This window comes from Galeopterus variegatus, unplaced genomic scaffold (assembly GCF_000696425.1).
Source record: "Galeopterus variegatus unplaced genomic scaffold, G_variegatus-3.0.2 Scaffold4210, whole genome shotgun sequence".
Classification (NCBI taxonomy): domain Eukaryota; kingdom Metazoa; phylum Chordata; class Mammalia; order Dermoptera; family Cynocephalidae; genus Galeopterus; species Galeopterus variegatus.
Window position 1 is genome coordinate 91,081 of NW_007730321.1, and position 20,277 is coordinate 111,357.

Here is a 20,277-nt window from a genome sequence, read left to right on the forward strand (position 1 = left end):
CCCTATAAGTGACCTGATGCTTTTCTCTTGCTGTCTGTAGAATTCTCTCTTTGTCTTTGAGCTTTGCAAATTTAACTATAATATGTCTTGGGGAGGATCTTTTTGTGTTGAATCTGTTTGGGGACCTTTGAGCTTCCTGGATCTGAAGGTCTGTATCTCGCCCTACACCTGGGAAGTTTTCTGTTATTACTTCCTTGAGTAGATTTTTGATACCTTTTCCTTTCTCCTGCCCTTCAGGAATATCCACAATTCTCATGTTAGAATGCTTGAGGTTGTCTGCTATTTCTCATAGGTTTTCCTCATTGTTTTTAATTCTTTTTTTCTTTTTTGTCTGCCTGACTTATTTCAAAAAGACAATCTTCAAGCTCTGAAATTCTTTCTTTTGCTTGCTCTACCCTGCTGCTCAAGCTCTCAGTCGTGGTTTTTTGTTTGTTTGTTTTTTTGTTTTTGTCTTTTTTGTCAGCCAGTGAGCGCACCAGCAGCCATCCCTATATAGGATCCGAACCTGCGGCAGAGCTCCCAGCACTGCACTCTCCCGAGTGTGCCACAGGCTCGGCCCATCAGTTGTGTTTTTTATTTCATTGAGTGAGTCATTTCTAGAAGTTCTGCTACACTCTTTTTTATGGTATTAATCTCTTTGTAGATTTCCTCCTTCATATTCTGGGATGTTTTTTCTTGTTTCATTGTGTTCTCTAATTGAGTCTTCCTTTATTTCTTCAAGTTTTCTTAAGATCATTGCTCGAAATTCTTTTTCAGACATTTCAAGGATTCCCTGTTCCATGGAGTCTGACTTTGGGGCATTACTATATCCTTTCAGTGGTGTCATTTCTTCTTGATTGTTTGTGCTTCTAGTGTTTTTTCGCTGATGCTTGGTCATTTGGTAGGGTGTTTGCTTCTTCTGTTACTCTGAGGTTGGCTGTGGAGTGGCCTTGGTTGCTACTGTCGGGGGTGAGTTGTCTTTGCTTGACAGTAGGTGTGGTTATGTTAAACCACCTTGGTTCCCATTCTAGACTCTGTGGTTGTAGAATGAGCCCCTAGTGCTTGGAGTTCTGCTGGGCCAAACTCGGTGGGTCAGAACCATAAGCTGGTGCTCGCCCTGGGTCTGGGGCAGGATGAGGGGCTGCGTGGAGCTGCATGGTTCCACTGGCTGGTGTTGCTGCCAGCCGCCTCAGGTGGGCTCACCTGCATGTGTCAGTTCAGGGTGTGGGGGCAGGGTCTGGAGCTCCCCACCTGCCTGGGTCTGAGGCAGAGGGGTGAGGCAGTCACTTCACTGGTAATTTTTTAAACATCCTCTTTCCTCAGATGTGGAGTCAGATTTTTCTTGTCCAGCACTATGTTGCAAGTTCTAGTTCTGTTTAAGCATTTCAAAGACAATCAGTCTGACTGTTCCCAACATGCCCACCTTACCTCTGCACCAGACACTCCCTGCAGATGCCCTGAAAATGGTTTTGCACTGTGAAGTGCTCTAGGGAGCCCAGAAACAGGCCCAGGAGCATTGTCAGGGATTGGGCACTTTCTCCAGAACATGGAGCGCTGATGTGAACATTTCAGTCTTATGAACAGAGAGAAACAAGGGCACCCCTAGGATTTTCCACTTTTTCCCTAAAGTGTTTAACAGTGCTTGTCTGCTTATTTCTACACAAATGACAACTTTCTGAATGGTATATATTTACCCACCAGATTTATTCATTCATAGTCAGTGTTAAATAATAGTGGTTATCTCTAAAGTTCATATAAAGGTAATATTAAGAATTATTGTTATTAAGGCTGTTGTAATAGTATTTAAGAGTTCAGAGAATATTATTAAATATTAAAGGTGCTTTGCTAATATTCTGTTAGCTTTTTTGTCAAAATCAGGACTTTAGTTTCTTAGCAATGAAATCCCTACAGATGTTAGGCAATGACAATTATTCTTCTTTCTAATTTATGTTGTTAGTTCTCTATTAATGTCTTATTTTCCCCAACTAATTTTGAAGTTGTCTAAGGATGAGGACTGTGTTTCATATGTATTTTGAATTCTCCATAGCACCGAGCTTGGTGATTTGGATACAATAGCTGCTCATTAGTTTATTGATAATTAAGAGTATAGCTTGTCACAAATTACCTGACTTATTTCAGTATCTTTCTTTGTAGCCTTTTGTCATACATGACATGGAGACATTGTGTATGGCTGAGAAGACACTGGTGGCCAAGCTGGTGGCCAATGGCATCCAAAACAAAGAGGCAGAGGTCCGCATCTTCCACTGCTGCCAGTGCACGTCAGTAGAGACCGTCACAGAGCTCACGGAGTTCGCCAAGGCCATCCCAGGTTTCGCAAACTTGGACTTGAACGATCAAGTAACTTTGCTGAAATATGGAGTTTATGAGGCCATATTTGCAATGCTGTCCTCTGTGATGAACAAAGATGGGATGCTGGTGGCATATGGAAATGGTTTTATAACGCGTGAATTCCTAAAAAGCCTAAGAAAACCATTTTGTGATATCATGGAACCTAAGTTTGATTTTGCCATGAAGTTCAATGCACTGGAACTGGATGACAGTGACATTTCCCTTTTTGTGGCTGCTATAATTTGCTGTGGAGGTAAGTGCTGGATTTAATCTGCTGGTGCCATGTCACTTGCAGGCTGCTACCCTGAAGAATTTGACAACAGTAAATCTGATACTGGCCTGAGCTGTGTTACAGTGGAGTTGGCACTGGCAGGGTGGGAAGACAGCCGAGCTTTGAGTTGCTGCTGTGTAGAATTAAGTGGGAATTATATCATTATAATAGTATGGTATATATTATATGTTAATACCTATTTGTATATTATATACATATAATTATATAAATATACTCCATTTCTTATAAATTATATTGGATAAAATTATAATAATATAATCTATAACAATGTAGTTATATTATGATATTCTTATATATCATTATAAAATATTATTTTATTACATCCATATTCTGTAGAGTGCCACAGAGATGTTAGTATTGTTGCTGTCACTATTGGTAATATTTATGCTATTTTATAATGAAAAATATTAGTAGCTAATATTGCAATGTTAGCTATTGGCAGCAATTGCAATGTTTGCTTTGCCAGAGGAAACAGATCCCAGTGAAGGAAAATCTGGGCCTCTCTGCAGCCCCCAGATTTTTGGCTTGGTGTCCCGTTCCTTTAAATAGCCCTGTCCCAGGTCTAGGAAGGTCATTCCCCTACTGCATACTCAGCTGACCTTAGCCAGTCTTGGCAGAGACCAGTGGGGTGACTGTCCCCCCCAAACTGCCAGAAGCTGTGCTGTCCCCTGAGATTTACTCACTCTTAGAATTGAGGCTGACCACACCGCCTGGACTCCACAAGTGGAGCTAGGCGAGGGCAGTCCAGCCCTTGGAGGTGTGTGTCTGGCCGGGCACTGGCCAGATGGAAGAAGTCCTTTGCTCTGGCATAAAGTATAAAAGGCAAAGCAGTTACACATAATTATCACTGTCCTTTTGTACGACCACGACGTAGCACTGTGGGTAAAAAGCAGTTGCAGAACTACTTACATGTAGCACAGTCACGGTATCGGAAAGGAGATTATAATCCTACATCAACCCTATATGTACAGAAAAACGTCTGGTGAGATGTGCATTAAACCTGTCATGCTGGGGTTAACATTATGAGGGGTTCTTTCTATCTTTTCAAAATCTTCTCTGCTTCAGAACTCAATAATTATATTTATTTTGCAATCAAGACACAATGAAGATTAAAAATCCACATCATTAGCAACACTTTTGAAAATCATAGTAATGAATGGGGCTTTAAAGAGAGCACTGCCTATTGGATATGGATTGGGCCAGTATTTTCTGGACTAAGAGTCTGGACCCTGGGTCTGAGACTGTCCGGAACGTCTGGTGTTGGTGGTGGAGCTACTGCAGGGAGGTCACCTGTCCTGAACGTTGGCACTTCCTGCGCTGCGTCTCAGACCTGCCCCATCCTCCATCCTCCAGGGTCTCCTCAGGATCCTTCCCAGCCAGTATCCCATTAATTTCTCACTCTACTTTCTTTTCACCTAATTCATATTAGAAGGTTCCTGTAACAGGGCTTTATACCGCAAAACCTAAGTCTAACAGAGTCACATTCCTTAAATAGTGGTAGAGAACTTGAAGCCGAATATCTAGTTTCTTTGTTTTTGTCCTTTTTGAGACTGGCCGCACCGTGCTCAGCCAGTGAGCGCTGTGAGCACACCGGTCATCCCCATATAGGATCCGAACCCGCGGCGGGAGCGTCACTGCGCTCCCAGCACCGCACTCCCCCGAGTGCACCACGGGCTTGGCCCTCTAGTTTTCACTTGAGAAGAAGAACTTTATTTCCCATATAATGCAAAATCGGTTGTTGTAATCATCAGAATGTACAGTTACTCCTAATGTTTTGGGTTTTTTTTTTCCCTGACAGGAGGTAATCAAGCAAACCCAAAATGAGGGGCCACACTGTAAAGTTGGTTTAAGGTGGTACTTGGCCCATTAGTGTGAACACTTAGGAATGAGTATTAGTCCTGTCTGTTCCTATTAGGCCTAGACTTTGAAAAAAATTTATTTCCGGGCCAGCCCGGTGGCGCACTCGGTAGAGTGCAGCGCTTGGGAGCGCTGCGGCGCTCCAGCCGTTGAGTATTAGTCCTGTCTGTTCCTATTAGGCCTAGACTTTGAAAAAAATTTATTTCCGGGCCGGCCCGGTGGCGCACTCGGTAGAGTGCAGCGCTTGGGAGCGCTGCGGCGCTCCAGCCGCGGGTTTGGATCCCATATAGAGACCGGTCTGCACACTGGTTGAGCGCGGTGCGGGCGCGACACCAAGGGTTGCGATCCCGTTACCGGTCACGAAAAAAGACAAAAAAAAAAAAGAAAAATATTTATTTCTGTCTTCTTGTGAAGTTGACAATATCTAAAGGCAGCTCAACTTTTTCTAAGAAAGGTCACATCAAACAGGAACGTGTGGTTCCTCAAACGGGTAAACGGTTATTAGGAGATCATCACATTTGGGCCGGCCCGTGGCTCACTCGGTAGAGTGCGGTGCTGATAACACCAAGGCCGCGGGTTCGGATCCTATATAGGGATGGCCAGTTTGCTCACTGACTGAGCGTGGTGCTGACAACACCAAGCCAAGGGTTGAGATCCCCTTACCGGTCATCTTTAAAAAAAAAAAAAAAAAAGGAGATCATCACATTCAAGCATCTCTTTCTTCTTTTGAGAACAGATCGTCCTGGCCTTCTAAACGTAGGACACATTGAAAAAATGCAGGAGGGCATCGTGCATGTGCTCAAACTTCACCTGCAGAGCAATCATCCCGATGATACCTTTCTGTTCCCAAAACTCCTCCAAAAAATGGCAGACCTACGGCAGCTGGTCACAGAGCATGCGCAGCTGGTGCAGATCATCAAAAAGACGGAGTCGGATGCGGCTCTGCACCCGCTGCTGCAAGAGATCTACAGGGACATGTACTGATTTCTCTGACATTAACGAAAAGCACAACGTGTCAAGGATTTTTAATGTCGACAGCACTACAAAGGAGAAACAGGAGCAGCACGATTTTGCACAAATACCCACCACCATTTTAACCTTAGAGATTGGAAAGTCTAAGCTCTGGGTAACCGGAATACTATTCCACATTTTCTTTACTGTAACCAGTACTTCCAGGAGTGTGCATAGCTCTCAGATGCTGGTGATAGCAGCTCAGCAGGACGTGGAAAATTAAGGAGAATGATGTTCAACAGTCTGATTTTAACTCAACCCAGTGTTAATCAATGCACATGTCTTTACATCGCATTACTAACTTACCGTTAAATTAGCTGGTGACCCCAGAATACATGGGCTGTCTTCCCTTTTCACCACCCTTTTGATTTATGTGCTCCTTTATAATTTTGAAACTAATCAGCACTTTTAAACAACTTTTATAATCCTATAAATCTAGATGTATCCAAAGGTTAGGTATTTAAAAAGCAGCAAAATATTTATTTGGAAGAATTTCATTCTGTTTCCCAAATCTGAAGAAAGACAACGTGCTGCTTTTTAATCACAGGATTGAGAATTTTAAAGAACAATTTGATAAGCTATTGAAACACAGCTGTTTTGTCACTGATGTGTGGAAAAGCCTGTTTCCAGGTTTGTGTGGAAGATTCCAGAGAACCGCGTCTCAGGACCCCTCTGGACTGTGTTAAGCTAGCGCCTGCGGCAGGCAGGGAGCAGACGACCTCGCAAGCAGGCATCCTTCCCGTTCCCCTCGCCTCTGTTTCTGTCCAGTCTGAACCCACTCATTCAGGCTGTTTGTGGGCATGGTAGTATTTTTAGGGACAAACTGACAAAGTCATTTGTAAATGTTGCTCCGGGCCCCATTTGGCAGCTCCTCTACCTTTTCCTGTGTTGCTTGTAAGAATACGATACTTTATTTTTTTTAACTCTTGGTGGTAGCAGGTGCCCCCTGAACTGAAGGGAAGCAGATGTGACTTTACAGCCTGGGCTGGGCTGCTGGTCATTCTAGAGCATGAGGGAAGGGCCATGTCCTTCAGGTGGCAGTTTCACTTAGTCTCAGATTTCACAGTAGTTGTTTTTTGTTTTTTATTTTACAAAGATTTGTCCTTTTCCCACTAAAAATGTAAGGTGGTTTTCCAACATCTAAAATATTTGCTTTAGCCTTGAATATCAACTTCTCAACCTTAGTCCAGTTGGGATAGCAGTGTTGGTTATGGTTATTGGCCTAGAACATATGGACCTGGAAATACTTTCTCTTTCTATCTACCTGGTAGATAAATCGTCCCACAGAGGAATCGGCCGTCCCCCCAGCCAGAGCTGGACTGAGCCTGCTGGAGCCGTTGCCTCCCTGGGGGTCACCAGACACCTGGTCAACAGCTTTACCATCTGGTTGATTTTGATGTTTTTCCCCCTCTATCTTCAGAAAATTTGGCTCTTCTGAGATAGTTATTATTTGTTGTTAAAGAATGATTAGGGGCCGGCCCGGTGGCGCACTGGATAGTGTGCCGCTTGGGAAGCGCGGCGGCGCTCCCGCCCGAGGGTTCGGATCCCACATACAGACCGGTTCCCGCTCACTGGCTGAGCGAGGCGCGGGAGCAGCACCGAGGGTTGCGATCCCGTTGCCGGTCCCCGGTCCGGTACGGGGGCAACACTGAGGGTTGCGATCCATTGCCGGACACGGAAAAAGACAAAAAGACAAATAAATAAATAAATAAATAAAATAAAGAATGATTAGGATTGATACTGGTAAAGTTCCCAACATTAGCATTATGAAAACACAATAGTACAAAGGACAATAAAACTGAGACTTCAACTAGAAAAAGGTAAAAGTTAGGATTAGGACATCCTTTTTTAAACATTACACATTTAGTGATTTTTTTAAAGATCCAATCAAAGGATCTGTCAGCTGCAGCACCAGGCCATCCACCCAAGTGTCTTAGGAATCAAAAGCAAATAAAAATATTTCCATATATGACACCAATCAAGACGTTATCCTAATTCAGAAGGAAGCTAGCCTTTGAGTGACATGGCACATCCATTTCATTATTCTTTCCTAACATGAGAGCTCCCTGCACCGGTGACACTCGAGGACTGAGCTTGTCCAAGGTCTTGGGGTCAGAGGCTAGATTCCAAGGCCAAGTCTGCATTGCCCCACTGACCACATATCCTCCCACTCTGAGGTGCCCTAGACAAACGCTATCCAAATGGACTTGGCCATGAGATCCAGGTTTCCAGAGATGTCATTCATTCTGTTTAAATTTTCATAGGACCTATTTCAAATAGCTCCTTATTTCAAGCTTTCAGCAGTAACAGACACGCTGACTGACAGGTTCTGTGTTAGCTCACGCAGCGTTCATGAGCGTTTGGTTCTCTTTGGGCCTAGCCAGACCACTGTTGATGTCCCGATGAAGTCAGAAAAGAGACCCCAAGTGACCTCAGCTTGAAAGTCACTCAACGTTGTTTGCTTTCATTACCAGGAAGGAGAATTACATGTTCCCGTTTATTTAAATAACAAAGTCACTCATTGCCACTCTGCTAAAATATTTTGGGTCACCTCATCAAAGGTTTCTAGGGCATGGATAGTCCAGGATAGGCTGATTATGCACTAGTCCCAAATACTGTAGCATCTCAACAGGAACTATTGACAGAGTTCATTTATTGCTGGCTTTATTCAGTAGACATCAGCAAAAGGCACAATGGAGACATCATAACAGGATCAAGGAGTTTCAGACCATGTGTGTAGAGCCCACATTTCCTCTGCCAGTGAACGAAGAAAATCAGCAGCTTAACCCACTTTTCAACAAGTCATTGACGAAAACTGATTCTTCATTTTCTCAACTTTTAATAGCAAAAAAAGTGCCAAACTCCTCAGAGAGCACAGAATTACCAAAAGGCCTTGGTGTTCCACACTGACTAGAATGAAGCAACAACCACGTGCCTCTCACAGACAGACGCCAGCCGCTGCACTGCGGGTCTGGGATCAGACACCGTCCCCTCCGCCAGCCACCGTGAGCCTTACAGTGCATCCCTCCTCTTCCACCTCCTGGCCATTCCAGCCAGGTGTCCCACATGCTGAGTTCTATGACCCCCACACTTTGAGGAACCTGAGGGCTACACAGGCACAAGGCCGTGTGGATGAAGTGCAGAACTGTCAAAACAGGATGCTTGCGGTGACATCAGCGAGAGTGGGACTCGGGAGCAGCATGGTTACATAGAGCACTAGCTTGTGAGCTGTTCTAGTTTCCCATTGACCTTCCCACAGCTCTCTGATGAGTTCACAGCATCTTCTAAAGTGTCTGGATGCCTATTCATGTATAACTAATGAGAAGCAGGATGGAAAAGAACCCGGGACTCAGTGCACTCAAGAATGCCTGCAAGAGCTATCCCTGTTCTAAAGAGATTCTTTTCATTTTAAGAGCGTAGAAGGTGACTTTCTGCTTTCTCTGATGCATTTCTTACCCTGGGCCATTTAAAGCCCCAAAGGAAACAAACCACCTCAAACATCGTCTGGAGGTCCCAGGGACAGCACAGCATCCCAAGAGTGTAGTACAAGCAGCTCAAAGCACAAGTGAAATATCTGATGATGAGTAAACTGTTAATTCAGCCCTTACTTCCCCCCAAATGTATGGCGTCACAGCTACCTCTCTAGGCCCTGCAGAGGCACTGTTAACGTTAAGGTACACAGAGCACGGGCCCTCTGATGCCTCCTGCCGGCCGGTGGTTAGGACTCCCTGAGCATGCACACACCTTCGGTTGCCTGCACACGCAGGAATGGCAAGTTACATGACTTCTCACAGGATCTTTCATTGTTTAAAGGGAGCCTTAAAAATAGGCAGGGCAAAAGTTGCTGCCCCGATTTAGTGAAGCTGAGCTCAAGTGTGACCTGGGGTTAGGAGAGGTGGCCCCCCGTGCAGCCTGCAGTGACCCGCCTGTCGGGGGCCTCCCCTTCCCTCCTGCTGCCATTTATGAGCCCTGTTCATAGGAGACGTACTGCCAGATGAGATGGAAACAGATGCCTCACAGCCAGCCTTCGTAAAACCGTGACTTGCTAAGGTCTTCTGGCTCACACCATGCCCTCTGTGTCTGAATCCAAGCACTTCCTGCCTCGAGCCCCCTCTGAAACCACTGTGACACCTGAGCGTTTGATGCTTACAGCCAGATGCTGCTGGAGGGGGTTCTGTCTCCACGCAGTCACGACACAGTGGCCACGCCTGTCTTCAGAATCTCTTCTTCAGCTCCCATTTAAATACGGGTTCATCATGACTTCAATCAATGAGTCAACCACTCCCAGCTAAGACTGCCTTGACCACCGCCATGGCCTTTGGAGGGGATTCCAGTGCCCAGGGGAAGCTAGCCACCCTCAGAGTACCTCTTCGACCTGGGTGGCCTTTCAAAATTTGGATTCCACTAGCAAAACGTGTCAATGCCTACAGCCACCACCTTTGTACATCGTGGTTCTTTACAGCCTCCAAAGCAGGCCAAGGGGGCAGATGGGGAACCAGTCCCCATTTCAAGATGGAAACGCCTGGCCTCGGGGTGCAGGGCTGGCACGGCAGGTCTGGGGCCCAGGCGTGGCGCACTTTCTCCACCCCCTGCTGCGTCCCTGCTCTTGCAGTCACAGCCAGCAGGCATGAGGCCAGATGACGAACTTGACACTGACTGAGACACCTGTGGCCCTTTTCTCAGCACACATGCTGGTGGCTGGCCGGATGGCAAGCCTGTCATCTGCCTGATGCAGGTTCTCTTAAGGGATTACTTTTTAAAAGTCTTTCTTTTAAGTTCAGAACAGTGGCGTAGCTTCAGGAGAGGCAAGGACGTTCACTGTCTGTACAATTTACAAACCAAGTCGATGCCACCACTTGAGGGCTTACTGATTATTAACAAATGTCCACAGATCTGTCTCAGTGCATCATTTTGACAGCATTGGCACTGCCAAGCACGGGCAGTATCTATTCTTCTCATTTTAAAAGCAGCCCAGCTTCTGTTAACTCCTGGTCCAAGCTGACTTGTGCAGTTGCACTGGAATTTCTTGCCAACCAGATCTTTGCACTGAGCTGTTGGTTCTGGGGATGGTGTTTGCCCTCCTCACCACAGCGCTGGTGGGAGCGGTCACTCAAGCCCATCTTCAGACATGTTGGTCTGGAGATGAAATGTCCACAAATTTCTGCTGCAGAGAGTCTCTAAGGACAGCTCAGCTGTGCTATAACTTTGAGGAGCAAATGAAGGCTTGTGACAAATGCTGATGAATGTGCCTCAACTGTGCTGGCGGCAACCAAGGGACATCTTGCCAAGGGATTCCTTTATGTTGTTAAATCATCAAGTGGCCTCGCAAGTTCCTTTCCTTCACCCAGGGCATGTACTCCTCTGAGAGACCTTCTGCCTAGAAAGATGTAAGATGAGGCTCCGAAGGTCTAGGTTGTTGCTGGCACTAATGTATTTTTTTAGGTGCTATTTTAATAGAATTCAGAAAAATGGTAATTGGCCCCCAGCCTGTAAAACAGGATAAGAATAAGGGCAATGAATTTATTCTGACTCCGAATATAGGAGATCCGTTATATTTCTCTGGAAACCACAATACATACTAAAATGTGAAATTGGAAGTTTTGTAAAAAAACAAAAAAAAGACGAGTTTCATTCTTTAGTTTACGTAATTACACAGTGCTTTCCATTATGCTACTTTTGTGGAATGCAGTAGGTTCTTAAACTATCTCTGTGGAGTGGACTGCAGCCTTCAAAAAAAAAAGCCACGTGTGTGGCCTCACTTATTAGGAGAGCAGAGAGAGGCCAGGGCTGCTTCACATGCTGCCTTTAGCAGCTGCATGCACCTGAGGACATCGTCTCAGATCTGGAGTGGGGCTATTGACTGACCATTTGCTTCTCAGATTTTCCGTTTGAGACATGAGAAATACAATTGGTTATTTTTCTCCCCCAAGACCCCTTTTTGTAAGGGAAGAGGGGCTATATAATGTGGTTTAGCTGAAATACAGCCACCTCCTTTTGGAGTCCTTTGCCAACGAGAACAGGCAAGACTGAGTCCACGTTCAGTGTCATGTCTTGACCGAAGCAACTGAGACCATCAAGTACTTTGGTAGCCCCACGGCTGTTAGATGCATTATTTGCAAAAGAAAAAGAAAAGCAACATTGATTTTTACCTTGCAGACAGCAAATTAAGACCCGGGTTAGTTTCCATTATTATTTTAAAAGTTTGCTAGTTTGAGTCAAATGTGAAAAATGTTTTCCTGCAGAGAAGGGAATGTGCTGGCCGCCTCCTCCCTTGCTCCTCTTCTCCACCACACAAGCCGGCCCGTGAGCCCTGAGCCGTGAGGCAGGATGTGGACACCAGGCCCGGATTTCCCGGCCTCTCTCCCAGACCCTCAAGCCTCAACTCTGCCTAGAGTCGGGTCAGATCAGGCTTCAGTTCCTGAAGACAAGTGAGTGGCTGATCTTTTCATGGTAAAATCACTTGGTTTTGGAAAATTCACTTTTTTTAAAGGCACAGTCAGTTCCTTTTTCAAGCCTAAAAAGAAATGTACCTCACAAAAGATGAATACCACTTAATACCCTTTTTGGTAAGAATACAATATTAGTGTTGAGTATCACCGTTTTTTCTACACCATATGGTAAAAACAACTACGTTGATAGCTGTATCTTAAATACTGTGATTTGAGTTTTTTAAAAAACATCCTAATACAGGGCCGGCTCGTGGCTCACTCGGGAGAGTGTGGTGCTGATAACACCGAGGCCCCGGGTTCAGATCCCATATAGGGATGGCCGGTTTGCTCACTGGCTGAGCGTGGTGCTGACAACACCAAGTCGAGGGTTAAGATCCCCTTACCGGTCATCTTTTAAAAAAAAAAAAAAAAATCCTAATACAAATATTTTACTAACTTACAATCATGCATCTAATGACAAACACTTGAATTCTTTTGAAATCAGTGTTAATTGGTGTATACTCTTAAAAGCCTGGCTCTTGAACCGTTGGAAATACAAAGGAAGCCGAAGTAAAACAGCTGGGACACAACTGCACACGAGCGTGCACACCCTCCCCCAGCTTCTCATCTCCCCTGAGCAAAGCAGAATTTATTTTTGGTCTATAAATCTGCTCCCTTCGCCCTACTTCACGTGCAACAAGTGCAAGTGTGTCTGTCTTTATCCATTTCTACCAGCAAGGCCACTTAGACCCCAGGTCAGAGGTCACTGATTTCATACAACAGTATTTTGCTAGGTCATTAACTACTCCTGTTTAGGAAATAGCTGTCTGCTCTTCAGGGGATTATTACCTGTGGGTTATTACCAAAGAACTTTGGCAACCTCAAATATTCTGACAAATTATTTGCACATGCTGTTTCTCTGACATCCTCTTGATGAACCAACCCAAAGCATATAACAGAAAGCACAGACCCCTTGTGTCCCATACATTGTTTTCATCATCTTGACAGAATTTCTTCTTGGTGCATATTTGTTACTCCCCCTGGGACCCACAGTGCCATCATGCTAAACCCTAGGGGAGAGGGTTTGACAGACACACGCAGGTTTCCAAAGCCAGGACTGAGCTCAGTTTTCCGATGTGTGCTCGTGATTACTTTTCTTGGGTGCCTTATACTCTCAAAGTATTTAGGGGCTTACAGACCTTTGGTTTTTTATGTGAAACAGGAGCAGTTCCAAAGGAGGAACTGTTGAGCGGGCTCCGGCGTCCTCTCTTCAACTTCATACCTCTCTGCGGGTGTGGGGGGTATCCAGGACCTCAGGAATCAAGGGTGCAGGGAAGGACAAATATAATATTTCTAGTCACATTAACTGATTGGTCCAGATTAGAGAATGTCTATAAAATAACCTTAATTTTTAAAAAATCTTGAGGGGGGTCTTCATTTTCCTGTTAGGAGACTGAACTGACCACATGTATTGATTTATATCCTGAATTTATGAGAATTTATGTTTGGAATGTCCTATGTAAGACTGATGAATGTAAAGAGTTAATTTCAGGGTACAGTTTTGCCTTAATGGTTTTAAAAAATAATAAACTATTTTTTAAAGTTATCTGGGGAGTTTTGAATGATGCTGTGAAATGAACAATCTGGTTTGAAAAAAACCAAATCCCCAGCTGTAGGATCTGTTCTCTGCTGGAACAGTCCCCGGCACCCCACTCACCTGAGGATACCCTCACCTGCACAGAGTCCCTTTTTACCCTTCAGTGTACAGAATGGATCTGGGACAATGTGGCCCCAGAATATGACACCCATTCATTCAAAGTAACATGAAACAGGGAAGCTTTAAAAGTGTGAACATCTTAAAATCCAACACACACATCCGTCAGAATTTCTCTTTATTCACTCTTTCATGAAACACGACAGTTGGCCTTGCAGTAATTACAAAGACAGAGCAGTCCCTGCTTCTAAGAATGCTAGGCAGACACTTGGCGGCAAGCTCATGGATCAGTGCAGAGGGCAGCAGCTCCTGGGGGCGGGGGGAGGGCAGGCCAGCAACATAATGGTGGCATTCCTGACTGGGGGGCAGGGAGACAGCTCAGGACTGGCCTGAGCTGGAGCTGAGCCTGAGGAACTGAAAAGGCAGGAAGTGGTGCTCAGCTCCCAGGAGACCCCAACCACTGCCAGGTCTCCAAGTGTCCCAGTGGAAAGATTACTTTTCAAACACTGGCTGGTTCTTTGGCTTTTTGATTACAAACATGATACATGGTCAAGATTTAAAGCAACATTTTGTAAGCATCACACAAGGATGCAACATACAAATTCTATCCCCCTCCATTCCCCCTACACACTTGCCAGTCTGGGTCCTGTGCTCTGCAGCCCCAGCATACCCATGCTTCCATGGTGGCCTCCTAGTGAGCTGTCCACTGGAGGAGGGCTTCCTCTCACTTGGTCGCAGCCCTGAGGGGGCTCTGGAGCTCCCGGGCCAACCTCACTGTATGTCTGCTCTGGCATCTGCCTTTTGGAGTGCTTACAGCATTGCTCCCCAGACCCTGTTGCTGCTGCAAGCTGGACCCCAGCTCCTAGGGCTGCAGATGCTGCTCCCGATGGTGCAGAAACAAGGCTGTGCATGGTGGCTCCCAGCTTGATGGCACCCCTGGCCCAGGCTGGCCTGGGAACTTCATGCAGGCTCCCGCCCCTGACCTGGTACCAGCTGTGCTCATGTCCGATAACCCGGCTGGCTGGAGGGCCTCTTTGGTGGAGCCTTCCTTTTCTCCAAGTCTTGCCGAATCTCCTGAGGAAAAGCACTGATGTTCTTCTGGACACAAGGCAGGCAAAACCTCTTGGAGTAGAATAGACTGCATTCCTGAAAGCAGGGGGAAGGAACACGATGCAGCTTCTCCCAGAGGCCAGCCCTTCACCACATGCAATGGCTGGGCAGGGTCCCCCAGGATGCACAGGGCAGAGGGTAGCCAGAACAGCAAGAGGCAGAGCAGGGGCCCAAAGGCCTGGCAGGGCGTCCAGGTGAGAGACAATGAAGCCTGGGTTACCCGGGTGGTGGGGGGCAGCCGGGATGGGACCCTGCCCTACTCCACCACAGGTAAAGCAACAATGATGGGAAGCTGTAGCACAGGCCACACCCAAAAAGTGGGAAATCCTAGAGTCCTCCCTGTCCCAGCTATCACAGCAGGAACAGGGGCCTGGTGACCACCTGGTACTGGGAGCAGCAGGGGATGGGAGGGACAAACCCACAGACCAAAGAGGCTGTGGACAAGTGGCTGGTCTAGGCAGGAGGCCAGAATTGTCCAGCCATGTCCATTCTCCCCCACAACCTTTAACACTATGCTCCCGGCTACATTCATCCAGGCACATGGCACCTGGCTAAGGATGACACTCCCCTGCCCCCTCTGCAACTGGGTATGGCCATGGAGCCAAGTCTGGTTGGGATATCAGCAGCAGCTGTCTGCCACCTGCTGTTCATGCCCTTCAAAGAACGAGCAGGTGCACCCTTGTTCCTTCCTGATGGCTGGGATGGAAACGCGATAGTGGGAGCCGCAACAGCCACCATGGGCCCAGCGCGTGCTGTGTGTTGAGAGCAGCAGCAGTGCTGCTCCGGCAGGGACTGTCTGCTACGGACTCTTATGTAGAAGAAAATAAGTAAATAATCATTTGTCTTATTTAGGCCACTCCATTGTGTGGGTCTCCTTGTTCCATCAGCTTAGATTATGCCTCAACTAATACAAGGCTGTCCTTCCTGTGAGTCTTAGAAGAGATCCTTTGCCACAGAGATTTACTTGCTAACAAGGTACCATTTAATCAAAGAAAGCTGGGGATTTCTGATACCTGTGTGGGGCACCCTCCCCTCTGCTCACCAAGTGCAGCCCAAATCCAAGGTGTGGCATTCAAGGCTTCTCACCACCAGCCCCACCCCACCGTTCCAGCCGTAATGTCCCAGCTTCTTCTCCACCGCCAGAGGCCCCAGCCCTGCCAGCTGCTGCATACAGGACACCTCAAATGCTCCCCTACACTGCCTTCCTCTGAGCCTCTGCCCATGCTGAGGCTCCTCCCACCCCCATTCCAACTCATCCCCTGACTTTGGAGGGATGGGGGCTGACCGTTCAGCATGGCTTGTGGTAACGCTACCTCTGTGTGCACTTCACCCTGTGGCAGGTGCTCAGGGACATCTCAGACTCCAGCATCACTCCAGTTACACTGGCTAACTCTGGAGGCCACACTTCTACACTTCCATCCACCCTTGGGTTTTCACACCGTAGGCTCAGCTACCCAGGGGAACTTGAGCCATGCAGCCTCTCTAAACCTCAGTTTCCTCATCCATCAAATGGGTGTAATACTGCTTTACCTAACTAGCTTTGGGAATGACTGAATGAAGCCTCACCTGGAACACAGGTCCCAAGCACAGGGCCTGGCACACAACAAATGCTCAGGAAAGGACAGCTCCTTCCTCTGGAAGTTCCCTCCAAGAACATCAAGAAAGATCACTGTCCATGGGGAAAGGGGGCACAAGAGCCAACTGCACTGCTGGTGGAAGGGGAGGAACCATGTGGGGCCACAGCAGGGAGGTGCAGAGCCTCCAAGAATCTCACCCCAGGCTGAGAGCCCCTCCCTGGTCTCCTCCCCTTTTGTCAGCTGCAGGGCTCCATCTATAATGGAGCAGACCAGCTGGCCTCTAAGGGCCCTCATGGCCCTCCCTACCTAGTGACTAGGTGGGCTCCTAGGACCACCACATCAAGGGCAGGCTGTGCCAGCCCCACACTGCTTACCCACCGGGCCCACGCACACCAGCCTGCTACATAAACTGCATCTTGAGCCGAGGACCAGGAATCTGCCCTTGTCCGAGGTGAAGGGATCCTTCATGATATAGCTTTCCTCCAGGAGGCTGCAGGAGAGTAATGCCAGCTGTCAGGATGGCCCAAACCCCTGCTGACCAGAACTCGGCTACAAGCCCTGGTGCTGGCAATGCAGCATGAGACCTGCACACCTGCACAGGCTCACTGAGGTAGGGGACAAGTACACCTGTGCCACAGAGTAGTGGCAGAAAGGCAAGAAATTGGGGGCCATGCTGGAATTGAAATTGGACCTGCTCTCGGCTCTGTAACAGCTGAAAAAAGGGCTGCTGCAGTGCGAGCCCCCAGTTCCCAGCCTGATTCACTGGGGGGGGGCACAATGTCTCCATCTGAGCTCCCCAAGCCCTTCCTTCTGCCCCGAGCTGCTTGTTTCAAAGCAGGGAGAACTCAGCACCTTACCCACCCCCATGACCCCTGGAGGCAGGCTGGCCTTCTGCAGTGCATCACAATGAGCCCAACAGTGCTCCATGATGATGCCACGTTCCTGGGCAGCAGAGGAACCACAGCCAGAAGGAAGAAGCCTGCCACTGTGTCCCACATGAGTGCCGCATTGCTCAGCTTTTCTACAATGTGGCATTCAATGAACGACAAGCTGGAAGTAAAAAACAAGCGCCAGGGCCCACTGGCTCTGGTACAGGCCTGCTCTGGGCAGACCCATGGGAAGCTGATCACTCCCACCAGCACAAGAGCTGCAAGGAAGATGGGCTTCCCACTCTGGAGGTGTCACCAGCAGGAAAGGCAACAAGGGTGCATCCCCAAATGAGGAGGGCACCATGGTTCCTTCTGGTCCCTGCTTCTGAGCTGTTTCAGCCTGGGCCACAGTGCTTCTACCCCGTAGCTGGAGCCAGTGCTGAACTCTGGACTGAGCATGAAGCAAACTGTTTAGGGACTCTGGAAGGGTCAGATGACCCTGAAGCTTTACCCCAGGCCTCCTCAGGTTACACCTGAAGTATCCAGAGAGTGGGCAGGGACAGGCCTAAACCACAACACCCAAGCCATTTTTCAGATGCAGGCACGGCACCACCAACCAGCTCTGGGCAGGGGCTTCCGGCATGAGAAAGCGTGGGCCCAAAAAAGCATGTACTCACACAACGGACTGGGTATCCGGGGGCTTCTGGCCCACATAGCTGTATGGAGCTGTCAAGGCACAGAGCTGGCACTCAAACACACCCAGAGGACGTCGCTCTGACTCAGATGCCATCTGCAAGATCAAGAGACAGGGTGCATCAGAAAAACTACCCATGTCTCAAAGCCTCCCCTCCTGCTGCATACTGCTCATCCACAAAACGCAATACCCTCCCACAGACAAGGAACCTCAAGTTCAGAGCAAGTAAGAGACCTGCTCAAGGTCCCTCATATCTTCAAGTGTACATGAGATATTCACCACTATAGACCATATGCTGGAACATAAAATGAACCTCAAACTTTAAAAGAATGAAATTATAGTGTTTGTTCTCCAACTCCAAAATAATTAAATTAGAAATCAGTAACAGAGGGCTGGCCCGGTGGCGCACTGCTACAGTGCGCCGCTTGGGAGTGCGGTGGCGCTCCCAACGAGGGTTCGGATCCCACATACAGACCGGTTCCCGCTCACTGGCTGAGCGAGGTGCGGGTGCAGCGCCGAGGGTTGCAATCCCGTTGCCGGTCCCGGTCCAGTGCGGGCGCGACACTGAGGGTTGCGATCCGTTGCCGGACACGAAAAAAGACAAAAAAAAAAAAAAAGAAAAGAAATCAGTAACAGAAAGACACTTGGAAAACCTCCAAATATTTAGAAATTAAACAATATACTTCTAAAGAAACCATAGTTCAAAGAAGAAATCACAAGGGATATTAGAAAATATTTTGAACTAAATGAAAACTACAATACAACAAACCAAAACATGTAGAATGCAGCTTAAGCAGTGCTTAGAGGGAAAGTCACAGCTTCAAATGTTTGTATCAGTAAAAAAGGTTTAAAATCAATCATCTAAATATCTACCTTAAGGGCCGGCCCAGTGGCGCACTGCTACAGTGCACCGCTTGGGAAGTGCGGCGGTGCTCCCGCTGAGGGTTCGGATCCCACATACAGACCGGCCGTTCACTGGCTGAGCGAGGTGTGGGAGCAACACCGAGGGTTGTGATCCCGTAGCCAGTCCCGGTCCGGTACGGGCGCGACACTGAGGGTTGCGACCCGTTGCTGGTCACGAAAAAAGACAAAAAGGAAAAAAAAAATAAAATAAAATAAATAAATAAATATCTACCTTAAGAAGCTAGAAAAAAGCAAGTTACACCCAACTTAAATGAAAAAAGAAAATAATAAAAAATGGAAATCAAAGAAATAGAAAACAAACAGGAAAAAAAAAAAAAAACCCGAAACTGTTTATTTCAAAAGGTCAATATAATTGATAACCTCTAATTAGACTGATCAAGAAAAAAGGGAAGAAAATACAAATCACCACTATCAGGAATGAAAGAAGGATCATCACTAAGACTAGGGACTTTAAAAGGATAATAAGGAAAAAAAAAAAAAAAAGGATAATAAGGGAATGTTGTGAACAATTTAACCAATAAATTTGACAATTTAGATGAAATGGACAGATTTCTTTAAAAAACACCAATTGTCAAAAGTGACTCAGGAAGAAACAGGAAATCTGATTAGCCCTATTTCTACTAAGAAAATTGAATTCACAATTAAAACTTTCCCCAGAAATGAAATAAAACAAAAGAACACATTTTTTAAAAACTTCATGCCTAGATGGCTTTACTGGCAGATTCTGCCAAGCATTTAAGGAAGAAGTAATACCATCCTGTACAAAGTCTTTCAGAATATAGAGGAGAAAGGAACACTAACACAGTGATTTTATGAGGTCAGTGTTACATGGACACCAAAACTGCCAGTCTTACCCTCATACCATTAACCAGACAAAGCTATTATAGGAAAACTGCAGACCAATATCCTTCATGAACACAAATACAAAATTCTTTAACAAAATATGAGCAAACTGAATTCAATAATATATAAGAAGCCTAATGCATCATGACTGAGTGGATTTACGCCAGGAATGCAAGGCTGGTTTGACATTCAAAAACCAATGAATGCAATTCATGACAGTAATAGAATAAAGGAAGAAAATTATATAATCATTTCAATAGATGTAGAAAAAGCATGACAAAATTCAACATAATTTTACAAAATTCAAAGATCTGGGTAGTGCTGAGAGGGAGAATTCAGCTCTCCTACTTCAAACTTATGTGGCTCCCCAATGACTACAGAATAAACTCCTTTCCTTGGCATACAAGGTCTATTTAATTTGGGTACCACCTTCTCCCACAGTTCCCCTCCACACACATGAGGCTACAGTTCAAGTGGCTCCCTTCTTATCTTTCACATATTCCCTGCACATTCTCACCTCCTTCCCTTTGCTCCTGCTGTTCCACCTGGAAAGCTTTCCCCACATCTCTATGGAATTTCCCTCTGGGTGCCCTTAAGATTTTTTTTTTTTTTTTTTTAGATTACTGGTAA

The 20,277-nt window shown here is 46.5% G+C and overlaps 2 protein-coding genes across 2 annotated transcripts in view; one reads left to right on the top strand and one right to left on the bottom strand.

The window, feature by feature from the left end:
* PPARA (peroxisome proliferator-activated receptor alpha) overlaps positions 1–5,785 on the top strand; it is a 31,695-nt gene extending 25,910 nt beyond the window's left edge. Inside the window, exons 5-6 of the mRNA XM_008586998.1 lie at positions 2,134–2,581; positions 5,214–5,785. Coding sequence (XP_008585220.1) covers positions 2,134–2,581; positions 5,214–5,461 — 696 coding nt within the window. The 3' untranslated portion in view covers positions 5,462–5,785. The remainder of the gene's footprint in view (positions 1–2,133; positions 2,582–5,213) is intronic.
* An 8,743-nt stretch (positions 5,786–14,528) lies between these two features.
* CDPF1 (cysteine-rich, DPF motif domain containing 1) lies at positions 14,529–18,015 on the bottom strand. Its single transcript, XM_008586999.1, has 3 exons — positions 17,864–18,015; positions 16,696–16,807; positions 14,529–14,776 (listed from the first exon to the last, which is right to left on the bottom strand). Exons 1-3 carry the CDS (start codon positions 17,974–17,976, stop codon positions 14,630–14,632), a joined length of 372 nt encoding a protein of 123 aa, XP_008585221.1. The 5' UTR covers positions 17,977–18,015; the 3' UTR covers positions 14,529–14,629.
* Positions 18,016–20,277: the final 2,262 nt, after the last annotated feature.